This window comes from Platalea leucorodia, assembly GCF_965183815.1.
Source record: "Platalea leucorodia genome assembly, contig: HAP1_HAP1_SCAFFOLD_385, whole genome shotgun sequence".
NCBI classification, from domain to species: domain Eukaryota; kingdom Metazoa; phylum Chordata; class Aves; order Pelecaniformes; family Threskiornithidae; genus Platalea; species Platalea leucorodia.
Genome location: NW_028121197.1, coordinates 29018 through 56308, shown reverse-complemented (window position 1 = coordinate 56308; position 27291 = coordinate 29018). Strand labels below are relative to the sequence as shown.

General features: G+C 66.5%; 2 protein-coding genes across 6 annotated transcripts in view; both read left to right on the top strand.

The window, feature by feature from the left end:
- Positions 1-403: 403 nt before the first annotated feature.
- PPP4C (protein phosphatase 4 catalytic subunit) lies at positions 404-6763 on the top strand. Of its 5 annotated transcripts, none has more exons than XM_082339055.1 (9): positions 404-466; positions 1844-1943; positions 2092-2143; positions 2785-2835; positions 3382-3483; positions 3574-3747; positions 4704-4830; positions 5334-5523; positions 5857-6763. In XM_082339055.1, exons 2-9 carry the CDS (start codon positions 1846-1848, stop codon positions 5984-5986), a joined length of 924 nt encoding a protein of 307 aa, XP_082195181.1. In that variant the 5' UTR covers positions 404-466; positions 1844-1845; the 3' UTR covers positions 5987-6763. The 5 variants fall into 5 exon arrangements, with proteins under 5 accessions (XP_082195181.1, XP_082195185.1, XP_082195182.1 ...); XM_082339056.1 differs by having other exon boundaries at positions 425-477; XM_082339059.1 differs by lacking the exons at positions 1844-1943; positions 2092-2143 and having other exon boundaries at positions 419-466.
- A 1297-nt stretch (positions 6764-8060) lies between these two features.
- The window catches only part of SRCAP (Snf2 related CREBBP activator protein), a 31173-nt gene continuing 11942 nt past the window's right edge, over positions 8061-27291 (top strand). Inside the window, 23 exon segments of the mRNA XM_082339054.1 lie at positions 8061-8216; positions 9407-9479; positions 9581-9759; positions 10400-10585; positions 11113-11298; positions 11593-11733; positions 14545-14737; positions 15237-15349; positions 15437-15512; positions 16587-16676; positions 19715-19810; positions 20944-21194; positions 21196-21267; positions 21354-21531; positions 22572-22708; positions 22787-22956; positions 23846-24038; positions 24660-24796; positions 24873-25059; positions 25621-25790; positions 26206-26636; positions 27102-27139; positions 27171-27270. Coding sequence (XP_082195180.1) covers positions 10415-10585; positions 11113-11298; positions 11593-11733; positions 14545-14737; positions 15237-15349; positions 15437-15512; positions 16587-16676; positions 19715-19810; positions 20944-21194; positions 21196-21267; positions 21354-21531; positions 22572-22708; positions 22787-22956; positions 23846-24038; positions 24660-24796; positions 24873-25059; positions 25621-25790; positions 26206-26636; positions 27102-27139; positions 27171-27270 — 3130 coding nt within the window. The 5' untranslated portion in view covers positions 8061-8216; positions 9407-9479; positions 9581-9759; positions 10400-10414.

The following is a 27291-nucleotide window of genomic DNA, read 5'->3' as shown; positions in this document are numbered from 1 at the left end:
TCACGGCCGCCTCTCCGCGCGTCACGCCGCGTCACTGCGCGCCAGGACCCTTCCCCACCCCCCCCCCTCCCCCCCCCCCCCCCCCCCCGTTTCCTTCCCGCTGCGGCGGGGCAATAAAATGGCGGCGGCCTGAGCAGAGCGGCGTCCGGGGGGGTCCTCAACATCGGGGGGCTGCACATCTGGGGGGGGTCCCAACATCGGGGGGCTGCACATCTGGGGGGGGGTCCCAACATCGGGGGTCCCCAAAATGGGGGGGCAACCCCAACATCGGGGGGCATCCCCTGGTTTGGGGGGGGGGGGCGGAACGCGGAGTCTGGGCCGCGGCGCCCGGCCCGGGGCGCTTTGGGCGCTGCTCCCGTTTTCGTCACTTCCTGCTCGGGGCCCCGCCCCCCCTTCGCGGCGCTCTTCCGGTTCCGGTCGGGAGAGAGCGGCGGCGGCGGCGGCGGCGGCGGCGGGGTCGCGGCCGGTGGGGCCGGGGTTCGGGGGGTGCGGGGGGGGCTGCGGGGGGTTGGGGGGCGGCGGTGTGGGGCGGGGGGTGCGGGGTGGGGGGAGCGGTTATGGGGGCGGGGAGGGCCTAGAGCGGCCTGTGGGGGGAGCGGTTATGGGGCTGGGGGGCGGCTGTGGGGCAGCGGTGTGGGGCTGGGGGGTCTCTGGGGTGGAGGGAGCGCCTATGGGGGGTGGCTGTGGGGCTGGGGGTGGAGGGGGTGGTTATGGGGGGCTGGGGGGCAGCGGTGGGGGGCTGGGGGGTTTTAGGGGTGTAAGGAGCGGTTATGGGGGGCGGCTGTGGGGTCTTAGAAGTGTAAGGAGCAGTTAGGGGGCAGGTGGGGGGCAGGCGGGGGGCAGTTACGGGGGGCTGGGGGCAGCTTGGGGGTGGAGGGAGCTGTTATGGGGGGCAGCTGGGGGGCAGGGATGTGGGGCTGGGGGGTCTTAGGGGTGGAGGGGGTGGTTATGGGGCAGGTGGGGGTCTGTGGGGGGAGCTATGGGGCAGCTTGGGGGGCAGGTGTGTGGGGCTGGGGGAGCTATGGGGCTGTAGGAAACAGTTGGGGGGCAGTGGGGGGGCTGCTATGTGGGGCTGGGGGGGATTAGGGGTGTAGAGGGCGGTTGTGGGGCTGGAGGGCAGCTATGGGGCAGGGGTGTGGGGCTGGGGGGTGTTGGGGGTGTGGGGGCACTTGAGGGGCTGGGGGGAGGTACAGGGGCAGCTATGGGGCTCACAGATGCCCCCTCTGGGGCAGTTATGGGGGCTGGGGGGCAGTTGGGGACCCTGTAGGGCAGTTCAGGACCCTGTGGGGCAGCCGTGGTGCAGTTCAGGAGCCCTGGGGGGCAGCTGGGGGACAGTTTGGGACGCCATGGGGCACTTGTGGGGCAGTTTGGGATGCTGGGGGGCAGTTAGAGATCCCCATGGGGCAGTTCAGAATCCCCATGGGGCAGTTCAGGACCCCTGTGGGGCACTTGTGGGGCAGTTTGGGACCCTGTGGGGCACCTGTGGGGCAGTTAAGGGCCGCTATGGGGCAGTTATAGCCCCATGGGGCACTTGTGGGGCAGTTTGGGACCCTGTGGGACAGGTGTGGGGCAGTTGAGGACCCCTATGGGGCAGTTAAGGGCTGCTATAGGGCAGTTATAGCTCCCTGGGGCAGCTGTGGGGCAATTCAGGATGCTATGGGGCAGCCATGGGGCCCTTACCCCCCCTTGGAGCAATTACTCCCCCTCACCGTGGGGCAGAGAGGCCCTCAGTGGGCTCCTACCCCCCCAGGGGGGCTAATTACCCCGGGGGGGGGGCTAATTGCCCCTGGGGGGAGTTAGTTGCCCCCAGGGGGTGGCTAATTGCCCCCGGGCTTTGCCCCAGCCATGGGGGAGCTGAGCGACCTGGACCGGCAAATCGAGCAGCTGCGGCGCTGTGAGCTGATCAAGGAGAGCGAGGTCAAGGCCCTCTGCGCCAAAGCCCGGTAACGCCCCCCCCCGAGGCAATTGCCCCCCCCCGGGGGGCAATTAATGAGCTCTGGGGGTAATTATCCCCCCCCCCCCCCCCCCCCCGCGGGTAATTAGCTGCTCCTGGGGGTAAATAATTGCCCCCCCCCCCCATTTTGTTCTCAGGGAGATTTTGGTGGAGGAGAGCAACGTCCAGCGGGTCGACTCCCCCGTCACCGTCAGTTGGGGGGCAGGGCTGGGGGGGCAGATATGGGGGGCTGGGAGGGATATGGGGGGCAGATCTGGGGGGCTGGGGGGGGGGCAGTTATGGAGGGCTGGGGGGATCTAGGGGGGATATGGGGGTCGGGGGGGCAGATATGGGGGGCTCAGCATCAGATCAGATGGGGGATCTAGAAGGGATATGGGGGGCAATTATGTGGGGCTGGGGGTGGGTATGGGGGGCTGGGGGGGATGTGGGGGGCTGGGGGTGGGTATGGGGGGCAATTGGGGGGGCTGGGGGGCAGATGGGGGTGTCTGGGGGGATGTGGGGGGTAATTATGGGGGGCTGAGGGAGTATGGGGGCAATTATGTGGGGTTGGGGGGGATATGTGGGGCTGGGGGGCAGATGGGGGGTCTAGGGGGGATATGGGGGGCGCGGGGGGCAGATATGGGGGGCTGGGGGGGATAGGGGGCAATTATGGGGGGCTGGGGGGCAGGTGGGGGGGTCTAGGGGGAGATATGGGGGTAATTGTGGGGGGCAGATCCGGGGGGCAGATGTGGGGGGCTGGGGGGGATATGGGGGATGCGGGGGGCAGCTGGGGGGGGCTGGGGGGTGTCTGGGGACACTTGGGGGGCTCTGACCCCCGCCTCCCCCCCCAGGTGTGTGGGGACATCCACGGGCAGTTCTATGACCTCAAGGAGCTCTTCAGGGTGAGCTGCCCCCGAGTGCCCCCCCGGCCCCCCAAGTGCCCCCCACCAGACCCCCAAGTGCTCCCTAAGTGCCCCTGCTGCCCCCCCAAGTGCTTCCTGACAGGCCCGCAGCCTCTCAGCGCTTACCTGGGCCCCTAAGTGCCCCCCAAGTGCTCCCTGTGCCCCCCAAGTGCTCCCTGTGCCCCATAAGTGCCCCCAACTATCTTCTAACTGCTCCTCCGCCCTATAACTGTGCCCCCACCCCCTCAGCACCCCCCAACCGCCCCCTAAGTGCCCCTTGTGCCCCCCAACTGCCCCCCAAGTGCTCCCTGTGCCCCATAAGTGCCCCCAACTATCTTCTAACTGCTCCTCCGCCCTATAACTGTGCCCCCACCCCCTCAGCACCCCCCAACCGCCCCCTAAGTGCCCCTTGTGCCCCCCAACTGCCCCCTAAGTGCTTCCTGTGTCTTCTCTGTGTCCCCCAAGTGCCTCCCCGCCCTCCAAGTGCCCCCTAAGTGCTTCCTGTGCCCCCCAACTGCCCCCTAAGTGCCCCCCCCCGCCCCCCAGGTGGGGGGAGACGTCCCCGAGACCAACTACCTGTTCATGGGAGACTTCGTGGATCGGGGTTTCTACAGCGTCGAGACCTTCCTGCTGCTGCTGGCCCTCAAGGTGAGACCCGGGGCGTCGCGACGGGGACCTGGGGCGTCGCGACGGGGACCCCGGCGTCGCGACGGGGACTCAGCCGTCGAAACGCGACAGGTCCGCTATCCCGACCGCATCACGCTGATCCGGGGCAACCACGAGAGCCGACAAATCACCCAAGTCTACGGGTTTTACGACGAGTGCTTGCGCAAGTACGGCTCCGTCACCGTTTGGCGCTACTGCACCGAGATCTTCGACTACCTCAGCCTCTCCGCCATCATCGACGGCAAGGTGGGCGCGCCCGCGCGCGCCGCACACGCTAAGGGCACAGGGAGGCTGCGGGTGACGGGGCTGCAGGGGCGGCTTCACTCTCTGCGGCCTCGTTGCCATCGTAAAACGCCCTCTGAGCACGCTGGGGTAGCTTAGGACACGCTAAGGACGTGCTAAGAATACGCTAGAACATGCTAAGGACGTGCTAGAACACACTAAGGCCATGGGGAGGCTGCGGGTAACGGGGCTGCAGAGGCAGCTTTGCTCTCCGCGGCCTCGTTGCCATCGTGGAATGCTCTGTGAGCACGCTGGGGTACCTTAGGACACACTAAGGACATGCTAGGACACACTAAGGGCACAGGGAGGCTGAGGGTGATGGGGCTGCAGAGGCGGCTTCGCTCTTTGCGGTCTCGTTGCCATCATAAAACACTCTGAGAGCACGCTGGAGTACCTTAGGACACGCTAAGGACATGCTAGGACACGCTAAGGGCACGGGGAGGCTGCGGGTGACGGGGCTGCAGGGGAGGCTTCGCTCACTGTAGCTTTGTTGCCATCATAAAACACCCTGCAAGCATGCTGGGACATCTTAGGACCCGCTACGACGTGCTAAGGACACGCTAGAACGTGCTAAGGACATGTTAGGACACGCTAAGGACATGCTAGGACACGCTAAGGACATGCTAAATGCATGTGGGATCACGGGAAGGTTTTTTTAGGGGGCGGCTGTGGCGGCAGCTTCGCTCTCTGCAGCCCCGTTGCCGTCACGGGCGGCACGATGAGGACGTTGGGATGGGTTTAGGACACGCTAAGGACACGCTAAGGACACGCTAAATGCGTGTGGGACGGCCCCGGGGGCTGCAAGGGGGCCCTGCCCCCCCCCCCCCCCCCCCGGCTCCCTCCAGCCTCATGGCGGGGGCTGGGGGGGTGTGGGCATTGAGCCCGCCCCGCACACGCTAAGGTCACGTGTGTCCCTGCAGATCTTCTGCGTGCATGGGGGCCTCTCGCCCTCCATCCAGACGCTGGACCAGATCCGCACCATCGACCGCAAGCAGGAGGTGCCCCATGACGGCCCCATGTGCGACCTCCTCTGGTCCGACCCCGAGGGTAGGCCCCGCACACGCGTGTCAGCCCGTGTCGGGCCGTGTTTCGCCCCATGGCATCGCCCGCCGGGGGCGGGGAGAGGCCAACTCCTCCTGCGTCGCGGCCCAGCGGCCTCCCCGCCGCCACGCGTGCGACCTCGTTACCGCGCCGAGCGAGTCTGCGGCGTGCGTGACACACACGTGGGTCGTGTGTTCCCCCACGCGCACACTGACGTGGCCATGTTGCCGTCTGGGTGACGCACGCGTGACTCCCCCAGCCGCACCGGGTTGGTCTGCGAGACAAGCGTGACCCTACGGGCGCGTTTAGTGCCACGCGTGGACACGCGTGTGGGTCACGCGTCCGCACCCCATCCCCCCAATTTGGCTCACGTGACACACGTGTGACCTCACGGCCACGCCGGGCTGCATCTCCTCCCCCCGTACGCGCCCGCTCAGCTTGCGTCACCCCCGCACGTTGGCCCTCCTCCGCCTCCCGTCCCCGCTGACACGCGTGTGGCGCGTCGGCAGACACGACGGGCTGGGGCGTGTCCCCGCGGGGGGCCGGCTACCTGTTCGGCAGCGACGTGGTGGCCCAATTCAACGCCTCCAACGACATCGACATGATCTGCCGCGCCCACCAGCTCGTCATGGAGGGCTACAAGTGGCACTTCAACGAGACCGTCCTCACCGTCTGGTCCGCCCCCAACTACTGCTACAGGTCAGGAACATGCTAAGCACACGCTAAGCACACGCTAAGAGGGGAACGTGGGGCGAGGTGGGGGGTGGGACGGGGCGGAGGGCCGCCAGTGGCAGCGGAACGGGAGCGTCCCCCTGCTCAGGTTGGGCTGGGGTTGGGGGTAGGGGTCTCGACATGCTAAGCACACGCTAAGAACACACTAAGGTGCAGGAGAGCGTGGGGTGGAGGGACAGCGGCGGGTGGAGAGCGATGCTGGAACGGGACCATCCCCGTCATGGGGTTGGCTACTGGTGGTTGCTATGGGGGGGGTCTCAACACGCTAAGAACACGCTAAGAACACGCTCTGCCGCACAGGTGTGGGAACGTGGCGGCCATCTTGGAGCTGGACGAGCACCTGCAGAAGGAGTTCATCATCTTCGAGGCGGCGCCGCAGGAGACGCGGGGGATCCCCTCCAAGAAACCGGTGGCCGATTATTTCCTGTGACCCCCCCCGGCCCCGCCCCTCTCCCCTGGGGGGGTCACCCGCGTCCCCCGGGGCCACCTCGAGCCGCCCCGGGGCTACCATGTCCCCAGATGTGAGGTGTCCCCTCCGTGGTGGCCACCAGCGGTGGCATCTAGGGAGGCTCGGAGACATTGTTGTGCTCCTTGTTCCCTCCTGGGCCACCGCAGTGTCACCTGAGCCGCCCCGGGGCTACCATGTCCCCCGGAGACGTGGGGTGTCCCCTCCATGGTGGCCACCAGTGGTGGCATCTAGGGAGGCTTGGGGACATTGTTGTGCTCCTTGTCCCCTCTTGGGCCACCATGGTGTCACCTGCATCCCCTGGGGCTACCCAGAGCCACCCCGGGGCTACCGTGGCCCCAGGAGATGTGGGGTGTCCTCTCCAAGGTGGCCGCTGCTGGTGGCATCTACGGAGGCTTGGGGACGTTGCCCTGTTCCTCGCCCTCTCCTGGGCCACTGCGGTGTCACCCGTGGCCCCTGGGGTCACTTAGAGCCACCCCGCTGCCCCCCAAGTGGCCTTGTCCCCCCCCCGCCCCCAGGGTCACCCTCCCTTGGGGACACCCTGGTCCCCCTCATGTCACTGGGGACATCTGTGACCCTTGGGGACACCCCATGACCCTTGGGGACCTCCCTCGTCACCCTTGGGCCCCCCCCCCGACCCCAGGGTGGCCCCTCCCCTCTCGCGCGCGTTTTGGGGTGAAAACGGGGATTTTTTTTCGATGCCGTTTCTGCTCCTTTTAGATAAAAAAAAAGTCAAAAGCGCCCCAAAGTGTCGTAACGTTGGGGGGGGTGGGGCTATAGGGGGCATGGGGATGGTGGGCGTGTTGGGTCAACATGGCCGCCCTCCCATCAGCCCCTGGGGCAGACCCAACATGGCTGCCCTCCCATCAGCCACCGGGGCTGGCCCAACATGGCTGCCCTCCCATGAACCCCTGAGTCTGACCCAAGATGGCTGCCCTCCCATCAGCCCCTGGGGCTGACCCAACATGGCTGCCCTACCATGAGCCCCTGGGGTTGCACCAAGATGGGTGCCCCCCCATGAACAACTGGGGCTGACCCAACGTGGCCACTGTCCCGTGAGCCCCTGGGGCTGACCCAAGATGGCTGCCTTCCCATCAGCCCCTGGGGCTGACCCAAGATGGCCACCCTGCCATCAGCCACCAGGGCTGACCCAACATGGCTGCCCTCCCATGAACCCCTGAGTCTGACCCAAGATGGCTGCCCTCCCATAGAGCCCCAGGGCTGACCCAACATGGCCACTCTCCCATGAGCCCCTGGGGCTGATGCAACATGGCTGCCCCCCATCAGCCCCAGAGCTGACCCAAGATGGCTGTCCCCCATCAGCCCCTGGGGCTGACCCAAGATGGCCGCCCTCCCATGAGCCCCCGAGTCTGACCCAACATGGCCGCCCTCCCATAAAGCGCTGGGGCTGACCCAAGATGGCCACCATCCCATGAGCCCCTGGGGCTGACCCAACATGGCCGCCCTCCCATCAGACCCTGGGGCCGCCTCTCTGCCACGTGCCGGAGCCGTGACGTCACTCGTGGGGGGCAGGCGGGCGCGACGTCACCCCCCGCGGGGGCGGAGTCACCGGCCACCGTTTCCCCGCCCCCCTCCGCCAGGCCCCGCCCCCTCGGGCGGGAGGGGGCGTGTCCCTCCGCCACGCGCCGCCCGCCGCCATCTTCCCCTCCTCCTCCCGCCTCTCGCCCGCGCTCTCGCGAGAATCGCGAGGGGGGGAGGGGCGACCGGCGGGGAAAGAAATCTCGCGAGAACTCGCCCCGCCGCCCGGCCCGGCGCCGGGCTCTTTTCCTCTCGCGAGATCTCGGCGGCCCCGCCCCCTTCGGCCGGCCCGAGCGCGCGCGCGGTCCGGCGGCGGCGGCGGCGGCGGCGGCGGCCGCCGCCATTTTGCCGCTGGCTCCGTCGCGGCGGACTCCATTTCCCGTGAGCCCCGGGGGCGGCGGCGGGGGGGGGCGGGCAGCGGCGGAGCCAGGCCCCGGGGTCGGGGGAGGGGGGGGGAACGGGAAGGGGAAGGGAACGGGGGGGGGGACGGGGGGGGGGGGGGAGGCGGCCATTTTGCGGCGGCGGATGGCGGCGGCTCCGTGAGGGAGGCGGAGGCGGAGCGGGAGGCGCCTCCCCGGGTCCCCTCCGCCCCTCCCCGGTTCCTCTTCGCTCCCTCTCCCGGTGAGGCTGCGGCGGGAACGGCCCGGAGCGATCGGTAACGGCGGCGCGGGGCCTCCCCCCCCCCCTTCCCCTCAGGGAAAGGGCGGGAAGGGCCGGGGAGGGGGAGGGGAGCCAGGGTGGGGGAGGGGACCGGGGAGGGGACCCCGGTGTGGGGTGAGGGGACCGGTAAGGGGTGAGGGGACCGGTAAGGGGACCCCGGTGTGGGGTGAGGGACCCGGTGTGGGGTGAGGGGACGCCAGTGTGGGGCACCCACAGGGTCCGTGTATGGGGCGGGGGGACGCCGGTGTGGGGTGAGGGACCGGTAAGGGGTCAGGGAACTGGTGACGGGGACCCCGGTGTGGGGTGAGGGTCCTGTTCCCGTCTCCTCCCCCCAGCGGGGCACCCATAAGGACCCTGCTGTGGGGCACCCCAAGGGTGTTGCTGTGGGGTGAGGGACCCCCAAGTGGGGCAGGGGAGGTGGGGGTGGGGGACCTGGCTATGGGGCTTGGGGACCCCGCTATGGGGCAAGGGACCCCCACGTGGGGCACCCTGAGGGTCCCACTCCGGGGTGGGGGACCCTGCTGTGGGGCTTGTGGACCCTGCTGTGGGGCAGGGGAGGCAGGGGTGGGGTGAGGGACCCCCATGGGGGTACCCGGAGGGGCACCCATAGGGACCCTGCTGTGGGGCACCCTGAGGGTCCCACTGTGGGGCTGGGGGACCCTGCTGTGGGGTGAAGGACCCCGCTGTGGGGCACCCAGAGGGACCCCACTGTGGGGCACCCCAAGGGTGTTGCTGTGGGGCTTGGGGACCCCCATGTGGGGCACCCTGAGGGTCCCACGCTGGGGTGGGGGACCCCCATGTTGGGCTTGGGGGCCCCCGAATGGGGCGAGGGACCCCACTGTGGGGTACCCCAAGGGTGTTGCTGTGGGGCTTGGGGACCCCCACGTGGGGTGAGGGACCCCCATGTGGGGCACCCAGAGGGACCCTGCTGTGGGGCACTCTGAGGGTCCCACTCTGGGGTGGGGGACCCCCAAGTGGGGTGCAGGATCCCCCCCATGGGGCACTCTGAGGGTCCCGCCGTGGGGCAGGGGACCCCCAAACGGGTCAGGTCAAAGTTCAGAGGGCACCCAGGGTCAGGGGTGGGGGGGCGGGGGCCTCCCTTCCTCCGGGGGCCGTTTCGGGGGGGGGGGGGGGGGGGCAGCACCCACGGGTGGGGGTCACCCACTTCTCTCTCTCTCCTTCCAGGAGCGCCCCCCCCGCGCCACCGACACCGTGGAAGTGGAGTGTGAGGAGGAGGAGGAGGGCCCCGCGCACACAGGTGGGGCGGCAGCACCCAGGGGTGCTGGGGAGGGGCGGGGGCAGCACCCATGGGTGCCCCCCGCCCTGAACACCCCCACCCTGACACCCCCACCCCCCCAGGCGGCTCGGCGGAGCGCAGGCTGGGCCGCCCGGGCGCCCAGGAGCTGGACGAGGGCTCGGCCCGGCGGCCGCCAGCGCAGGATGAGGCCCCCCCTTCCCAGCATGCCCTGGGGCAGGCGGGCGGCCCCGGGGCCCCCCCGCGCCCCCCGCCCCGCCCCCACCCGCCGCTGCACCCCCAGGTGAGGGGGGGGGGAGGGGAAAGGGGGGCCCCGAAACCCCTCCCATGGCGGGGGGGCTCTGCACCCCCAAAGTGCCCCCCCAACTGAGCCAGGGGCTTTGGGGCCTCACCAAACCCAGGCTCCGCTGCCCCCCCTCCTCCAATCCAGCCCCTGCCTCCAGGGGCCCCCCCAAAACTTACCCACAGCCTCAGAGACCCCCCCGCCAATTTACCCAGCCCCCCCAGCATCCCACGACCCCCAGAGACCCCCCCAAACCCACCCCCACCCCCCCATAGCCCCTCCCAAGCCCACCCTGACTCCTTTATACCTGCCCTGAATTAACGCTTGTCTTTCATAGCCCCCCCAAATTCACCTGGGCCCCCCTAATTCCCCCTAGACCCCCAAAACTCATCGCCACCCCCCCATAGTTCTCCCCCAAACTTACATGGGCCCCCCCCAAATTAACCCGTACTCCCCATAGCCCCCCCAAATTCATCTGGGCCCCCCCCAAACCCACCCCCACCCCTTTCTAGCTCCCCTCAAACCCTCCCCCAGCCTCCCTAAACCTCATCCCCGCCCCCCCTTACCCCCCAAAATTCCCCCCAAGTCCCCTCGAGCCCCCCCAAAACCCTGACCCCCCCCCCATCTGTCCCCCCGCCAGCTCCCCCCGGCCAGAATGACGGGCAGCAACCCGGTGTCCCCCGCCTCCTCGGGCTCCCCCGGCAGCGTCTCGCCCCCCGCCTCCTCGCCCGCCGGCCCCCCCCGCCCCGATGGCCCCCCCGGCCCCCCGGAGCCCCCCAGCCTCTGGGACAAGACCCACGCCGAGATCGCCGAGCAGGCCAAGCACGTAAGCGCCGCCCCTCCCCCGGCCTGGGGTCAGGGGGCTCAGCCCCATGGCGGCTGCTGGAGCAGCTTCGGGGGGGGTTGGGGGGCTCAGCCCCATAGAGGCCGCTGGAGAAGCTCTGGTGTCCTTTGGGGCGGCAATGGGGGGGTCCTTGGGGGGCTCAGCCCCATAGCGGCTGCGGGAGAATCTTTGGTCTCCTCTAGGGGGGCGATGGGGGGGGTACTGGGGGGGCTCAGCCCCATAGCAGCCCCTGGAGAATCCCTGCTCTCCTTTGGGGGGCACTGGGGGGGTCGGGGGGCGAGCGAGGCTGCCCCAGGCCTCCATCAGCCAGCGGAGACTGCTTGGGGTTGGGGGGGGGCGGGTGTGGGGGGCGTCGGGGGCTTGGGGGGCTCGCGGGGCTCGCCCCACCTCGCACGGGCCAGCAGGGAGCCTCCCTCCTGGCGGGGGACGTGGGGGTGGGGCTGTCCCAGCCCCAGAGCAGCCCCAGGCGAGTCCCCGGGGGCGCGGTTAACCCCCGCCGCGCCGCGCAGGAGGCGGAGGTGGAGCACCGGGTGGCGGAGATGAAACGTGAAGGTTTTTGGTCCTTGAGACGTTTGCCCAAAGTCCCGGAACCGACGCGACCCAAGGTGCACTGGGATTACCTCTGCGAGGAGATGCAGTGGTTGGCCGCCGATTTCGCCCAGGAACGGCGCTGGAAGAGGGGCGTGGCCCGCAAGGTGGGGGGCTCCACCCCATAGCGGCCGCCGGAGAAGCCATGGTGGCATCTCAGGGGGGTTTGGAGGGACATCGGGGGAGGTTGAACCCCCTGGAGAAGCCATGGTGGCATCTCAGGGGGGTTTGGAGGGACGTTGGGGGAGGCTTAACCCCATAGCAGCTGCTGGAGAAGCTGTGGTGGCATCTCAGGGGGGTTTGGAGGGACATCAGGGGCCAGTGACCCCCCGGAGAAGCTGTGGTGGCATCTCGGGGGGGTTGGGCGGCGGGTGCCCCCCACCCACGGGTGCCCCGCCCAGGTGGTGCGGATGGTGATGCGGCACCACGAGGAGCAGCGGCAGAAGGAGGAGCGGGCCAAGCGGGAGGAGCAGGCCAAGCTGCGCCGGGTGGCCGCCGCCATCGCCAAGGAGGTCAAGCAGTTCTGGACCAATGTGGAGAAGGTGGGTGCCACCCCCTCTCCCCCCCACGGGTGCCCCCCACCCCGTGGCTACCAAATGTCCCCATGTGGCTCGTGGTTCCCATCCCACTTGGGTGTTGCTTTTTGGGTGGGGAGGACACGGGTGGTGGCCACCACCCATGGGTGCTCAGCAGTTTGTATCTAACAGCGCTCGGGATACTGATATTTCTGACTGGCTACTGGTTTTTCTTGGGGGTTGCCGACCCCCAGGGCACCCAGCACCCCATCACTTCTCAGCTCAACCCTGGGCTACGAGTTCTCCCCGGTGACCATCGCCCCCAGGTGGCCGACAGCACGTCCTCGACCACCTGTTGGCTACTAAGTCTATGTGTGTAGCTACCAGTTTCTGGGACAGCTAAAGGTGCTCAGCAGTCCATCTCGTCCTAGCATGGTCATCACTGGGCTACCAGACTACCTGAGGTGGTTGCCACCCCCCCGTGGAACCCATGGGTACCCAATCACCATGGGCTACCAACCCCCTTTAGATGGCTCCCACCTAAGGGTGCCTGGCACCCTGCGATCTACTACTCTTGCACTGCCAAAACCACTGGGTGGCCACCCCACCAGCAGCATCCGGGGTGCCCAGCCTCCTGTCGCTGCTGAGCCTGGTCACTCCTGGGTTACTAAATCTCCATGGCTGGCCACCACCCCTTGGGCGTCCCTACAGCCAGTCCCCTTCCGGCCTGGTCATTCATTGGGCTACCAGCCCTCACAGGGTGGCCACTAACTCCTGATGCACCCAAGGGTGCCCTGCACCACATCCCCAAACGCCACTGGGCTACCAGGCTCCTGTGGGTGGCCACTATCAGCCTTGGCAGCCATTTTGTTCTGCCTCTCTAGTGCTGCAGAATGTGGCCAGTGGGTGCCCGCGGTGGCCAGTTGGTGGCTATTGGTCCCTTGTGGTGGCCCATGGGTGGCTCTCAGGCTCTGTGGTGGCCAGTGGGTGCTTCTGGTGGCTGGTGGTCACCCATGATTGCCGTTGGGTGGCCATGGTGGCGCTTGGGTGGCCGGTGGTTGCCTGTGGTGGCCATTAGGTGGCTGGTGGCTGCCTGTGGTGGCCTTTGGTTGGCCATTAGTTGTCCTTGGTGGCTATCGGCTGGCTCTTGGTTGCCCATGGTGGTCATGAGGTGGCCATTGATGGCCTGTGTTGGCCATTGGTTACCTATGGTGGCCATTGGGTGGCTGCTGGTTGCCCATGGTAGCTATTGGGTGGTAGCTGGTTGCCCATGGTGACCATTAGTTGCCTGTGGTGGCCATTGGGTGGTAGTTGGTTGCTCATGGTGGCCATTGGGTGGCCATTGGTGACCCGTGGTGGCCATTGGTTGACATTGGGTGGGCATTGGTGACCCGTGTGGCCATTGAGTGGCCGTTGGTGACCCGAGGCGGCCGTTGGGTGGCTGTTGGTTGGCTGTGGGTTGCCCATGTTGCCTATGGGGTGGCCATTGCTCACTCATGGTGGCCATCGAGTGGCCATTGGTTGCACATGGTGGCCATTGGGTGCCAGTTGATGACCCATGGTGGCCGTTGGTGGACATTGGGTGGCCGTTGGTGACCAGTGGTGGCCATTATATGACTTTGGGTGACTGTTAATAACCGATGGGGGCCATTTGATGACATTGGGTGGCCATCGGTGAGCTGTGTGGCCGTTGGGTGGCCGTCAGTGACCCGTGTGGCAGTTGGGTGGCTGTTGGTTGTCTATAGTGGCCATTAGGTGGTGCTGGGTGGCCGTTGGTGACCTGTGGTGACCATTGGATGACATTGGGTGGCTGTTAATGACCCATGGTGGCTATTGGGTGGTGTTGGGTGGCCGTTGGTGATCCATGAGGGCCATTAGGTAGCCATTGGTTGCTCATGGTTGCCCATGGTGGCCCTTGGGTGGCCGTTGGTGACCTGTAGTGGCAGTTGGATGACATTGGGTGGCCATTGGTGACCCATGGTGGCTCTTGGGCGGCTGTTGGTTGGCTGTTGGTCACCCATGGTGACTGTTGGTTGCCTATGGTGGCCATTGGGTGCTGTTGGGCAGCCGTTGGTTGCCCATGGTGGCTATTGGGTGGTCCTTGGTGACCTGTGGTGGCCGTTGGATGACATTGGGTGGCTCTTGGTGACCCATGGTGGCCGTTGGGTGGCGTTGGTTGGCTGTTGGTCATCCATGTTGGCCATTGGCTGGCTGTTGGTTGCCTATGGTGGCCGTTGGGTGGTGTTGGGTGGCCATTGGTGACCTGCGGTGGCCGTTGGGTGGTGTTGGGCGGCCATTGGTTGCCCATGGTGCCCATTGGTGACCTGCAGTGGCTGTTGGATGACGTTGAGTGGCTGTTAATGACCTATGGTGGCTGTTGGTGACCCATGGTGGCTGTTGGGTGGCCATTAGTTGCCCACGGTAGCCCTTGGGTGGTTGTTGGTGACTTGTGGTGGCTGTTGGATGACATTGGGTGGCTGTTAATGACCCATGGTGGCCATTGGGTGCTGTTGGGTGGCCGTTGGGTGACTGTTGGTGACTCGTGGTGGCCATTGGTGACCTGTGGTGGCCGTTGGATGACATTGGGTGGCTATTAATGACCCATGGTGGCTGTTGGGTGGCCATTGGTTGCCCATGGTAGCCCTTGGGTAGTCGTTGGTGACCTGTGGCGGCCATTGGATGACATTGGATGGCTGTTAATGACTGATGGCGGCCGTTGGGTGCTGTTGGGTGGCTGTTGGTGACCCGTGGTGGCCATTGGGTAGCGTTGGGCGGCCGTTGGTTGCCCACGGTGGCCGTTGGGTGGCCGTTGGGTGCTGAGGCCTGCTGGCGGGGCAGGTGGTGCAGTTCAAGCAGCAGTCGCGGCTGGAGGAGAAGCGGAAGAAGGCCCTGGACCTGCAGCTGGACTTCATCGTGGGCCAGACCGAGAAGTACTCGGACCTGCTCAGCCGCAGCCTCAACGCCCCCCGCGCCCCGCCCGGAGCCCCCCGCCGCGGGCCCCCCGCCCCCCGCTCCCCCCTCGCCCACCAGGGTGGGTGTCAGCCCCAGGGGGAGGGGGGCACCTGGGGAGGGGGATGGAGGCGCCCATGGGTGCTGGGGAGGGGACAGGGGCGTCTATGGGTGCTGGGAGGGGACAGGGGTGCCCAGAGGGGATGGGGAAGGTATGGGGGCACCCGTGGGTGCTGGGGAGGGGGACGGGGGCACCCATGGGTGCTGAGAGGGGACAGGGGTGCCCAGAGCGGCTGGGGAGGGGGACGGGGGCACCCAGAAGGGATGGGGAGAAAGGGACAGGTGCACCTGTGGGTGCTGCGGAGGGGGACGGGGGCACTCATGAGTGCTGGGGAAGCGACAGGGGCACGCAGAAGGGATGGGGAGAAGGGGACAGGGGCACCCATGGGTGCTGGGGAAGGGACAGGGACCCCCCCGCTCCCCCAAGGATGGAGGTGGAAGGTGGGGTCCAGGGAGGGTGTCCGGGTGCCACCCATGGGTGCTGACACCCCCCCCCACCCCCCTTTTCCCCACTGCTGCAGACGGGGAGATGGAGCTGCCGGACGAGGACATCCCCGAGGGTCCCCTCCCCGAGGGGCGCCGCCGCGAGGGGGAGCTGCCCCTGGAGGAGCTGCTGGGCTCCCTGCCCCCCCAGGTACCCCACCCCCCCCCCGGGGGGACCCCCCAGGGACCCTCCCCCACCTTGGGGACCCCCCTTCACCCCCCTGTCGTCCCCCCCCAGGCGCTGCTGCGGAGGAACAAGCGGCCCTGGGAGCCCCGCGAGGAGGATGAAGAGTTCGCGGCCGAGGAGGAGGAAGGTGAGGGCGGGGAGGGGGAACGTGGGGGCGTGGCACCCAGTTTTGGGGGTCAGCACCCGTCCCTGGGGGGCTGGCACCCATCCTTGGAGGCTGTAGGCTGTTCTCGGGGGGCTGGCACCCTTTTTCTGGGGCTCTGGCACCCGTTTCTGGGGGTTTGTCACCCATTCTGGGGGTCTGTCACCTGTTTCTGGGTCTCTGTCACCCGTTTGTGGGGCTCTGTCACCCATCGTTGGGGTCCGTCACCCATTTCTGGGGCTCTGTCACCTGTTCCCAGGGGTTTGTCACCTGTCCCTGGGGGGCTGTCACCTGTCTCCAGGGACTCTGTCACCCTTTTCTGGGGCTCTGTCACCCATCCTTGGGGTCTGTCACCCTTTTCTGGGGCTCTGTCACCTGTCCCTGGTGGTCCCTCACCTGTTCTTGGCATCTGTCACCCATCCTTGGGCTCTGTCACCCATTCCTGGGGCTCTATCACCCATCCTTGGGGTCTGTCATCCATTTGTGGGGCTGTGTCAGCCCTTCTTGGCATCTGTCATCCGTTCCTGGGGCTCTTTCACCCGCCCTTGGCATCTGTCACCCGTTTCTGAGTCTCTGTCTCCCGTTCTTGGGGTCTGTCACCCATTTCTGGGGCTGTGTCACCCGTTCTTGGCATCTCTCACCTGTTCTCAGGAGTCTGTTACCCATCCTTGGGCTCTGTCACCCTTTTCTGGGGCTCTGTCACCCATTTCTGGGGCTGTGTCACCTGTTCTTGGCATCTGTTACCCTTTTTTGGGGCTCCGTCACCTGTCCCTGGCGGTCTCTCACCCCTCCCCAGGGCTCTGTCACCCTTTTCTGGGAGTCAGTCACCCACGACAGAGCTCTTGTCACCCGTCCCCGCAGCTCTTGTCACCATTCCCGGGGTTCTGTCACCCGCTGGGGACTCTGGGACCCCCCTCCCTGGTCTCCTGCATCCCCTGGTCTCCTGCATCCCCTGGGCTGGGCGCCCTGGGGCTGTCACCCCACTGGGGCCAGTGTCACCCCCCGCGGGGCTGGTGTCACCGCCCCATGGGGCCGGTGTCACCCGCTGGGTCCCTGCAGGCGAGGACGAGGAGGAGACGATCGCGGCGCAGGAGCGGCTGGAGGGCGACGTCGACCACAAGCAGGAGCTGGACGACCTGGCCCGCGAGGGTAGGCCCAGCACCCACGGGTGCCCCGCACACGCGTGGGCGGGGACACGCCTGGGGGGGCGACACGGGGCGGGGGGGACGTGGGGACACGTGTGTGCAGGGACACGGGCGGGGGAAACGGCGACATGCGTGTGTAGGGATGCGTGTGGACATGGACACGTGTGTGCAGGCACACGTGTGTGGACACGGGGGACATGTGTGTGCAGGGGTGAGTGTGTGGGGACATGGGGAGACGTGTGTGCAGGGACACGTGTGTGGATATGAGGGACATGCGTGTGCAGGGACACGTGTGTGGATGTGAGGGACGTGCGTGCAGGGACACGTGTGTGGACATGGCGGACGCGTGTGTGGAGGGACACGTGTGTGCAGGGACATGTGGACATGGGGGACGCGTGTTCAGGGATGCGTGTGGACATGGGGGATGTGTGTGCAGGGACACGTGTGTGCAGGGACGCATGTGTGGGGATGTAGGGACACGTGTGCAGGGACACGGGTGGGGAAACGGGGACATGCGTGCGTAGGGACGCGTGTGGACATGGGGGATGCGTGTGTGGATGAGGGACACGCGTGTGCAGGGACATGTGTGGGGAAACGGGGACTTGCGTGTGTAGGGACACGTGTGTGGACACGAGGGACGCGTGCGTGGACGTGAGGGATGCACATGTGCAGAGGCACGTTTGGACATGGCGGACGCGTGTGGAGGGACACGCATATGCAGGGACGTGTGTGTGGACATGGGGCATGCATGTTCAGGGACATGTATGGACATGGAGGCCATGTGTGTGGACATGGGGGACAGGTGTGTGCAGGGACACGTGTATGGATATGGGGGACGTGTGCAGGGACACGTGTGGGGACATGGGGGACACGTGTGTGCAGGGACACGTGCGTGGGGAAACGTGTGTGCAGGGACACGTGTGTGGACACGAGGGACACGTGTGCAGGGATGAGTGTGTGGGGGACATGGGGACATGTGTGTGCAGGGACACGTGTGTGGACATGAGGGACACGTGTGCAGGGACGTGTGTGTAAACATGGTGGGCACGCGTGTGGAGGGACACGCGTGCAGGGACATGTGTGGACATAGGGATGTGTGTTCAGGGACGCGTGTGGACATGGGGGACACGCGTGTGCAGGGACACATGTGGACATGGGGGACACATGTGCAGGGACACATGTGTGGGGACACAGGACACGTGTGTGGACGTGAGGGCCGTGTGTGCAGGGACACGTCTGTGGACACGAGAGACACACGTGTGCAGGACGCGTGTGTGCAGGGATGCAGGGGGACATGGGGACATGCGTGTGCAGGGACGCGTGCGTGGGGAAACGGGGACATGCGTGCGTAGGGACATGTGTGGACATGGGGGACGTGTGTGGATGTGGGGGACGCGTGTGTGCAGGGACGTGTGGATGTGGGGGACGCGTGTGTGCAGGGTTACGTGTGTGGGGAAACGGGGACATGCACGTGTAGGGACGTGTGTAGACATGGGGGACACGCGTGAGCAGGAAAATGGGTGTGGACATGGGGAACACGTGTGCAGGGATGTGTGCGTGGGGACGGGGGATACATGTACGGACATGGGGGACAAGCCTGTGCAGGGACACGTGTGTGGACGTGGGGGACACGCGTGTGCCCGGATGCGTATGGAGACATGGGGGATGTGTGTGCAGGGACGCGCGTGGACACGAGGGACGTGTGCGGGGACGCGTGTGTGGACGTGGGGGACGTGTGCGCAGGGACGCGTGTGTGGGGAAATGGTGCACGCATGTGCAGGGATGCATGTATGAGCATGAGGGACACGCGTGTGCAGGGGCGAGTGTGGGGGCATGGGGATACATGTGTGCAGGGACACATGTGGACATGGGGACATGCATGTGCAGGGACGTGTGTGGACATGAGGGACACGTGTGCAGGGACGTGTGTGGGGAAATGGGGACATGCGTATGTAGGGACACGTGTCGGAATATGGGGGACACGTGCAGGGACGTGCGTGGACATGAGGGACGTGCGTGTGCAGGGACACGTGTGTGGCTGAGGGACACTTGTGAAGGGACGCGTGTGTGGACATGGGGGACACGCGTGTAGGGATGTGTGTGTGGGTACATGGGGTACTTGCATGGACGTGGGGGGACGCGTGTGGGGGGACACGCTTGTGGACATGAGGGATGTGTGTGCGCAGGGACATGTGTGAGGACATGGGATGCGTGTATGGACATGGGGGACATGCGTGTGCAGGCACACATCTGTGGATGCGAGGGACACGTGTGCGTGGGGACACGGGGACGTGCGTGTGGACGGGGATGTGCGTGTGCAGGAACACGGAGGTATGGATGTATAAGGGTGCGCATGCATGGGGACACGGAAACAGGCGTGTAAAGGAACACGGAGCTGCGTGTGCGGGGACACGTGGAGATACGGGACATGTGTAGATATGGGGACACGTGTGTGTGGGGATACAGGGATGTGTGTGCAGGGACACGTGTGTGGACATGGAAACATGCCCATGAAGGCACACGTGTGTGCAGGGACACACGTGGACATGGAAGGACGTGTGTGTGGATGTGAGGACACGTGTGCGTGGACACGGGGACACGCGTGCCAGGACATGGGGACGTGTGTGTAGGGACACATGTGTGGATGTGGGGGACACATGTGCAGGAACACGTGTGTGGATATGAGACGTGTGTGCAAGGACACGGGCGTGGACATGAGGGACGCGTGTAGGGACGTTTGTGTGGATATGGGGGATGTGTGTGGACATGAGGGCCACGCGTGTGCCGGGACATGGGGATACATGTGCAAGGACATGGAGACACGCATGTGGCAGGAGTTGGGGACACGTCTGTGAGGCGTGAGCACATATGCGTGCGGGGACGTGGGGACATGCGTGTGCGGGGACACGAGGACATGCATGTGCGAGTACGCAGAGCGACACACGCATGTAGAAGGAGACGGGGCCACCCACGCGCGTGAGCGGGGGCACCCCCCGGCCCCGCATGTGCCAGGCGTGTGCCAGGCGTGTGCGTGTTTCGCAGGGGCGCTGCCGATGGAGGAGCTGCTGCAGCAGTACGCCGGTGCCTTCGCCGACTCCGACTGCGATTCCCCCCCCGGCGCCAGCAGCACCCGCTCGGGTAGGGGCACCCATGGGTGCTGGGGGGGGGGAGGGGGACACACGGGGACCATCCCTGGAGGGGGCACGGGGGGGTGGTGGGGGCACCCCTGGGTGCTGCAGGACCCCCTGCACGTCATAGCCCCTGCCCACCGTCTATGGGTGCTATAGGGCCACCTCGGGTGCTGTAGGACCGCCCCTGGGTGCTATAGGGCCACCCCTGGGTGCTATAGGGTTGTCTCTGGGTGCTATAGGGCCACCCCTGGGTGCTATAGGGCTGTCTCTGGGTACTATAGGACCAGTCCTGGGTGCTATAGGGCTGTCTCTGGGTGCTACAGGACCCCTTGCACGTCATAGCCCCCCCCCCCCATATGTCTAGGTGCTATAGGACCAGCCCTGGGTGCTACAGGACTCCCTGCACGTCATAGCCCCCGCCCACACATCTATGGGTGCTATAGGGCTGCCCATGGGTGCTATAGGGCCACCCCTGGGCGCTGTGGGGCCACCCATGGGTGCTGTAGGGTCTCCCCTTAGCGCCATAAGGCCACTTCTGGGTGCCGTGCCCCCCTCCCAGATGCCATAGGGCTCCCCTGGGTGACTTTGGGCCACCTGTGGGTGCTCTAGGACCACCTATGGGTCCTATAGGGTTACCCCTGGGTGACGTAGAGCTGTCCCTGCTAGGGGACCACCCACGGGTGCTGTAGGGTCTTCCTTGCTGCTGTAGGCCCCCCCCCCAGGTGCTATAGGACCCCCTGTACATCATAGGGCCCCCCTCAGGTGATTTAGACCCATCTATGGGTGCTATAGGGGTGTCCCCAGGTGCTATAGGGCCTCGTCGGGTGCTATGGGATCATCCTCAGATGCTGTAAGGCCACCTCTGGGTCCTAGAGACCCCCTCTGGGTGCCATAGGGCCACCCATGGGTGCTATAGGGCCACCTCTGGGTCCTAGAGACCCCCTCTGGGTGCCATGGGGCCACCCATGGGTGCTATAGGGCCACCTCTGGGTCCTAGAGACTCCCTCTGGGTGCCATGGGGCCACCCATGGGTGCTATGGGGCTACTCCTGGGTCCTAGAGGCCCCCCCAGGTTCCATAGGGCCACCCATGGGTGCTGCCACCACCCCCACCCCCAGCACCCACGTGCTCCCCCCCCCAGACTCGCCAGCGGCCGAGAGCGATGACGAAGAAGAGGAGGAGGAAGAAGATGAAGAGGAGGAGGAGGAAGAGGAGGAGGAGGAGGAAGAGGAAGAAGAAGAGGAGGAAGAAGAAGAGGAGGAGGAGCAGGAGGAGACCGAGGCGGGTGCCCCCGCCCCTGAGGACCCTTCCCCGCCCCCAGGCACCCAAGAGCACCCAGGGGGGCCCCCGCCAGCTGCCCCCCCGCCCCCCCCCCGCCGCCCCCACCCCCAAGAAAGAGATCACCGACATTGCCGCCGCCGCCGAGAGCCTCCAGCCCAAGGGCTACACCTTGGCCACCACCCAGGTAACCTCTCCCCCACCCTCCCCAGCACCCATGGGTGCTGCGGGGAGTGGGTCACCCACCTCCGCACCCTTCCCGCCCCCCTCCAGGTGAAGACGCCCATCCCCCACCTGCTGCGGGGCACCCTACGGGAGTACCAGCACATTGGGTTGGACTGGTTGGTCACCATGTACGAGAAGAAACTCAACGGGATCTTGGCTGACGAGATGGGGTTGGGCAAGACCATCCAGACCATCTCCCTCCTGGCCCACCTCGCCTGCGAGAAGGGTGAGGGGTGCCCCCCACCCACCCCCCGGGGCGTCCCCACTCTCTGCCGCAGCCTCAGGAGGCGCTCGGTGTCTTGGGTGGGAGCTGCCTGGGCACCTTGGGTGCTGTGGGGTCCTTGTAGGGTCTCTAGGGCCCATTTGAGCACCCTTGGGTGCTGTGGGGTCTTTGTAGGGTCTCTAGGGCCCATCTGAGCACCCTTGGGTGCTGTCGGGTCTCTGTAGGGTCTCTAGGGCCCATCTGGGCACCCTTGGGTGCTGCAGGGTCTTAGTGGGGTCTTAGTAGGGCCTGTTTGAGCACCCTTGGGTGCTGTGGGGTCTCTGTAGGGTCTCTAGGGCCTATCTGAGCACCCTTGGGTGCTGTGGGGTCTTTGTGGGTCATTAGGGCCCTTCTTGGTGCTCCTTGAGCACCCTTAAATGCTGTGGGGTCTTTGAGTGGTCTGTAGATCTCTATGGGCTCCCCCAGCACCCATGGGTGCTGTAGGCTCCTCGTAGGATCTGTAGGTCCCCAAGGGCTCCGCAAGCACCCATGGGTGTTGTAGACTCCTTATAGGGTCTTTGGGTCTCTGTAGGCTCCTCTACCACCCATGGGTGCTGTAGAGTTTTTACAGGGTCTGTAGATCTCCCTGGGTTTCCCAACCACCCATGGGTGCTGTAGGCTCCTTGTGTAGGATCTGTAGGTCCCCATGGGCTCCCCCAGCAGCCGTGGATGCTGTAGAGTTTTTATAGGTTCTGTAGGTTCCCATGGGTGCTGTAAATTCTTTGTAGGGTCTGTAGGTCCCCATGGGTATTGTAGAGTGTTTATAGGGTTTTTAGATCTCCATGGGCTCCCCCAGCACCCATGGGTGATGTAGACTCTTTATAGGGTCTGTAGGTCCCTATGGGTGTTATAGAGTCTTTTATAGGGTCTGTAGGTCCTCATGGGCTCCCCAAGCACCCATGGGTGCTGTAGACTCTTTACAGGGTCTGTAGGTCCCCATGGGCTCCCCCAGCACCCATGGGTGCCCCTCCCCCGGCTCCTGACACCGCCCCCCCTCCCCGCAGGCAGCTGGGGCCCCCACCTCATCATCGTGCCCACCAGCGTGATGCTCAACTGGGAGATGGAACTGAAGCGCTGGTGCCCCAGTTTCAAGATCCTCACCTACTATGGGGCGCAGAAGGAGCGCAGGCTGAAGCGCCAGGTGAACCCCAACCCCACGGGGGGGGGATTTGGGGGTCCCCTCACCCCCCCTCACCCTCCCTGTGTGTCCCCCCCCCAGGGTTGGACCAAACCCAACGCCTTCCACGTCTGCATCACCTCCTACAAGTTGGTCCTGCAGGACCACCAGGCCTTTCGGCGGAAGAACTGGAAGTACCTGATCCTGGATGAGGCCCAGAACATCAAGAACTTCAAATCCCAACGTTGGCAGTCGCTCCTCAACTTCAACAGGTCCCGGGGGGGGGGGCACCCATGGGTGCTGGGAGGGGGTGGGCGAGGGGCTGGGGGACACCCTGAGGGGCTGGGGGACACCCCAAGGGGCTGGAGAACACCTCGAGGGGCTCAGGAACCCGGGTGTGCTGGCAAACAGCCAGAGGTGCTGGGTTGTTGGGGCACCCTGGGGTTGTTGGTTGCACCCTGGGGATGTCAGGGGGACCCTGGGGGGCACCCATGGGTGCTGGAGGACACCCTGAGGGGCTGGACCTGCCCTGTACCTGCCTGGAGGTCCCCATGGGTGCCCTGTAGCTGCCTGGGGGTACCCTTATGTATGACTGTACCTGCCTGGGGGTCCCCATGGGTGCCCGGGAGTCCCCATGGGTGCTCTGTAACCGCTTAAAGGGTACAGTTACATACAACTGTAGGTGGCTGGGGGTACCCTCATGTACGACTGTACGTGGTTGGGGGTACCCATGGTTGCTCTGTAGCTGCCTGGGGCTGCCATTTCGTACGACTGTAGCTGCCTGTGGGTACCCTTATGTACGACTGTAGCTGGCTGGGGGTGCCCAGGGGTGCCCTGTAGCTGCCTGGGGGTACCCTCATGTACGACTGTAGCTGGCTGGGGGTGCCCAGGGGTGCCCTGTAGCTGCCTGGGGGTACCCTCATGTACGACTGTAGCTGGCTGGGGGTCCCCATGGGTGCCCAGGGGTCCCTATGGGTGCCCTGTAGCTGCCTGGGGGTACCCTTATGTACGACTGTAGCCACCTGGGGGTCCCCATGGGTGCCCTGTAGCTGCCTGGGGCTGCTCTGTAACCACCGGAGGGAACCCATGGGTGCTCTGTAGCCCCCCCTCCTGGCGTCACCCATGGGTGCCGGTAGGCTAACGGGTGTTCCCTCCCCGCAGCCAGCGGCGGTTGTTGCTGACGGGGACGCCGCTGCAGAACAGCCTGATGGAGCTGTGGTCCCTGATGCATTTCCTGATGCCCCGCGTCTTCCAGTCCCACCGGGAGTTCAAGGAGTGGTTCTCCAACCCCCTGACCGGCATGATCGAGGGTAGCCAGGAGTACAACGAGAGCCTCGTCAAGCGCCTCCACAAGGTGGGGGGTACCCCGGGTTCAGGGGGGCGAGGGGGGAGGCCGGCGGGTGTAGCAGGGAAGGGGGTTGAGCCCCGGTTTGGGGTGGAGCTGGGTGGGGGTGACGCCTGCTTGAGGGGGTAGTTGGGTGAAGGTGACTCTCGTTTTGGGGTGGAGCTGGGTGGGGGTGAACCCCATTTTGGGGTGACTCCTGTTTTGGGGTGGAGCTGGGTGGGGGTAACCCCCATTTTGGGGTGACTCCTGTTTTGGGGTGTAGCTGGGTCTGGGAGTCCCCATTTTGTGGGGTAGGTGGCTGGGGGTGACCTCTATTTTGGGGTGACCCCTGTTTTGGTGTGTAGCTGGGTGGGGGTAACCCCCATTTTGGAGTGATTCCTGTTTTGGGGTGTAGCTGGGTCTGAGTGACCCCATTTTGGGGTGTAGCTGGGTGGGGGTGACCCCTGCTTTGGGGTGTAGCTGGGTGGCAGGGGTACCCCCATTTCGGGGCACCCCATTTCACACCACACCCCATCTCCATGGTGCGGTTGACCCCCACCCCATGGTTATTGTCAGGGGGGGTGGTAGTCACCCCCATATTGTGGGGTGGAACCCCGCAAGGAGCCGTCAGCTGATTGGCCGCTCCCCCAGGTGCTCCGCCCCTTCCTGCTCCGCCGCCTGAAGGTGGACGTGGAGAAGCAGATGCCCAAGAAGTACGAGCACGTCCTCAAGTGCCGCCTCTCCAAGCGCCAGCGCTACCTCTACGACGACTTCATGGGCCAGGCCAGGTGGGTGACGCCTCCCCCCGCGTCCCCGCGCGTCACCCGCACCCCCCCTCACCCTCCCCGTGTCCCCCTCCGGCAGCACCAAGGCCACCCTGGCCAGCGGACACTTCATGAGCGTCATCAACGTGCTGATGCAGCTCCGGAAGGTGTGCAACCACCCCGACCTCTTCGAACCCCGACCCGTCCACTCGCCCTTCATCACCGAGGGCATCTGCTTCGTCACCGCCTCCCTCGTCCTCCGCGCCCTTGACCCCGACCCCTTCAAGGTGACAACGTCGGGGATGCCAACCGGGGTGCAGGGTGGAGGTGGTTGGGGGGCATCAGGAGATGGTTTCGAGGTGGTGTTGGGTGCTCTGGTGGTGTCACCGGCAGCCAGGGCCACCAGCGTGGGAGGTAGAGGACTTGGGCTGCATCAGGTGAAGAGTTCAAGGTCGTCTTGGCCAGGGTTGTGGGGACGCAGGTGAGATGTGGAGGTGGCCCAGGCCACCGTGTCATTGTCACCAGCACCTGGGGCCACCAGCGTGACCTGTGGTGGCACTTCTGATGAGACAGAGGACATGGGCTGCATCAGGTGAAGGCTTCAAGGTCATCTTGACCAGGGTTGTGGGGACGCAGGTGACGTAGAGATGGCCTGAGGCCACAATGAGGCGTAAAGGTGGCCCAGGCCACCCTGGCATTGTCACCAGCACCCAGGGCCACCGGCGTGTCCCTGTGGTGGCAGCTGTTGGGGACACGGGTGATGCTCTGAGATGCCACCGTAGCCAGGATCCTGGGGCCGTGGTGGGGTTGGGGGACGGCGGGTGACGTCCCCCGCGGTGTCCCCGCAGCACGTGGACATGGGGCTGTTCGACCTGGTGGCCCTGGAGGGCCGGGTGTCCCGCTACGCCGCCGACACCTTCCTGCCCCGCTGGCGGGTGACGCGGCGCCTGGTCGAGGACGTCGCCGCCGCCCCCGACCCCCCGCCGCGCCCCAAGCCCGTCCGCATGAAAGTCAACCGGTAAGGGGGACAATGGGGACACTGGGGTGGCCTCGGGGACACTGGGGGGCGGTGGGACCCTTGGGGACACCAGGGACCCTGTGGGGACACCGTGGGTGGCTTGGGGACGGCGATGGAGCCCCTGGGGACATCAGCTGGGGGGGGCTGCCCAGACCTGGGGGGGTTGGGGTGCCCCGAGGTGGGGGGTTGGGGTGCCCGGGGGGGTTTTGGGGTGCCTGGGGCAGGGTGTGGGGTGCCCTGGGTGCAGTGTGGGTGCCCCCGGGGGTTTTGGGGTGCCTGGGTGGGATTGGGATGCCTGGGGCGGGGTTGGGGTGCCCCCGGGTGGGTTTTGGGGTGCACTGGGGGGTTTTGGGGTGCCTGGGTGGGTTTGGGGTGCCCAGGGGGGTTTTGGGTGCTGCTGACCCCCGCCCCCCAGGATGCTGCAGCCGGTGCCGAAGGCGGAGAGCCGGGCGGTGCTGCTGCTCAACAGCCCCCGCCCTGGGGCGGGGCCGACCACGCCCCTGGGGGTGCTGCCCCTCGGCCCCGCCCCCCAGCCCACTGGACACGCCCCCCAGCCCACCGGACACGCCCCCCCACCTGCTGGACACGCCCCCCCACCTGCTGGACACGCCCCCTTGCTGGTGGCCCCCGCCCCCTCGGGGGTGACGCTGGCCCCCGCCCTGCTGGCCCCCGCCCCGCCTGCTGTAGGCCCCGCCCCTGCCAGCGGGGCCCCACCCCCCGCCCCCCTGCTGCCCCCCGGGGGGGCGGGGCTGGGGCTGGGGCTGGGATTGGCCCTGGCGGCCCCGCCCCGGCCCCCCCCCACCCTGCTGCCTGCACTGGCCCCGCCCCCTGCTGGCCCCGCCCATGGTGAGAGGGTGGGGTGGGGCTTGGGGAAGGGGTGGGCGGGGCTTCTGGGGGGTGGGGGACCTGGGGAGGGGGTGGGGAGGGGGTGGGGCTTGAGGTTGAGCAGTGGGGCTTGGTAAGTGGGTGTGGTTTGGGGCTGAGGGGTGGGGCTTGGTAAGGGTGTGGTTTGAGGGGTGGGGCTTAAAATTGGGGCATGGTCTGGGTGGAGGAGGTGGGCTTGGGAATGGGTGGGGTTTCAGGTTGGGTGGGGCTTCAGAGGGGCGGGGCTTTTGGAGGGGTGGGGCTTAGTGGCATTAAGGGTCAATGCTGGGGCGTGGCTTCATTGTGCCTGAGTGGGTGGGGCTTAATAGGGGGGCAGGGCTTGGGCCCTGAGCAAAGGGGCTGTGGGGGGGCTCAGTCTGGGTGGGGCTTCTGAGGCCCCGCCCCCTCCATTAACCCCTTCCTTCCCCCCCCCCCCCCCCCCCGCAGCCCTCCCGCCCGCTCCTCTGGCCCCTTCCCCCGCCGCCGGCCCCCCCCGCCCCCCCCCCGCCCCCCACCCTGGGGGGCAAGGGGGGGCCCCCCCTGGCCGCCTATGCCCTGCCGGGCCCTGGCCCCCAGCGCCTCCTGCTAGCCCCCGACATGCAAGCCCGCTTGCCCTGTGAGTAGCCCACCCCCCTAC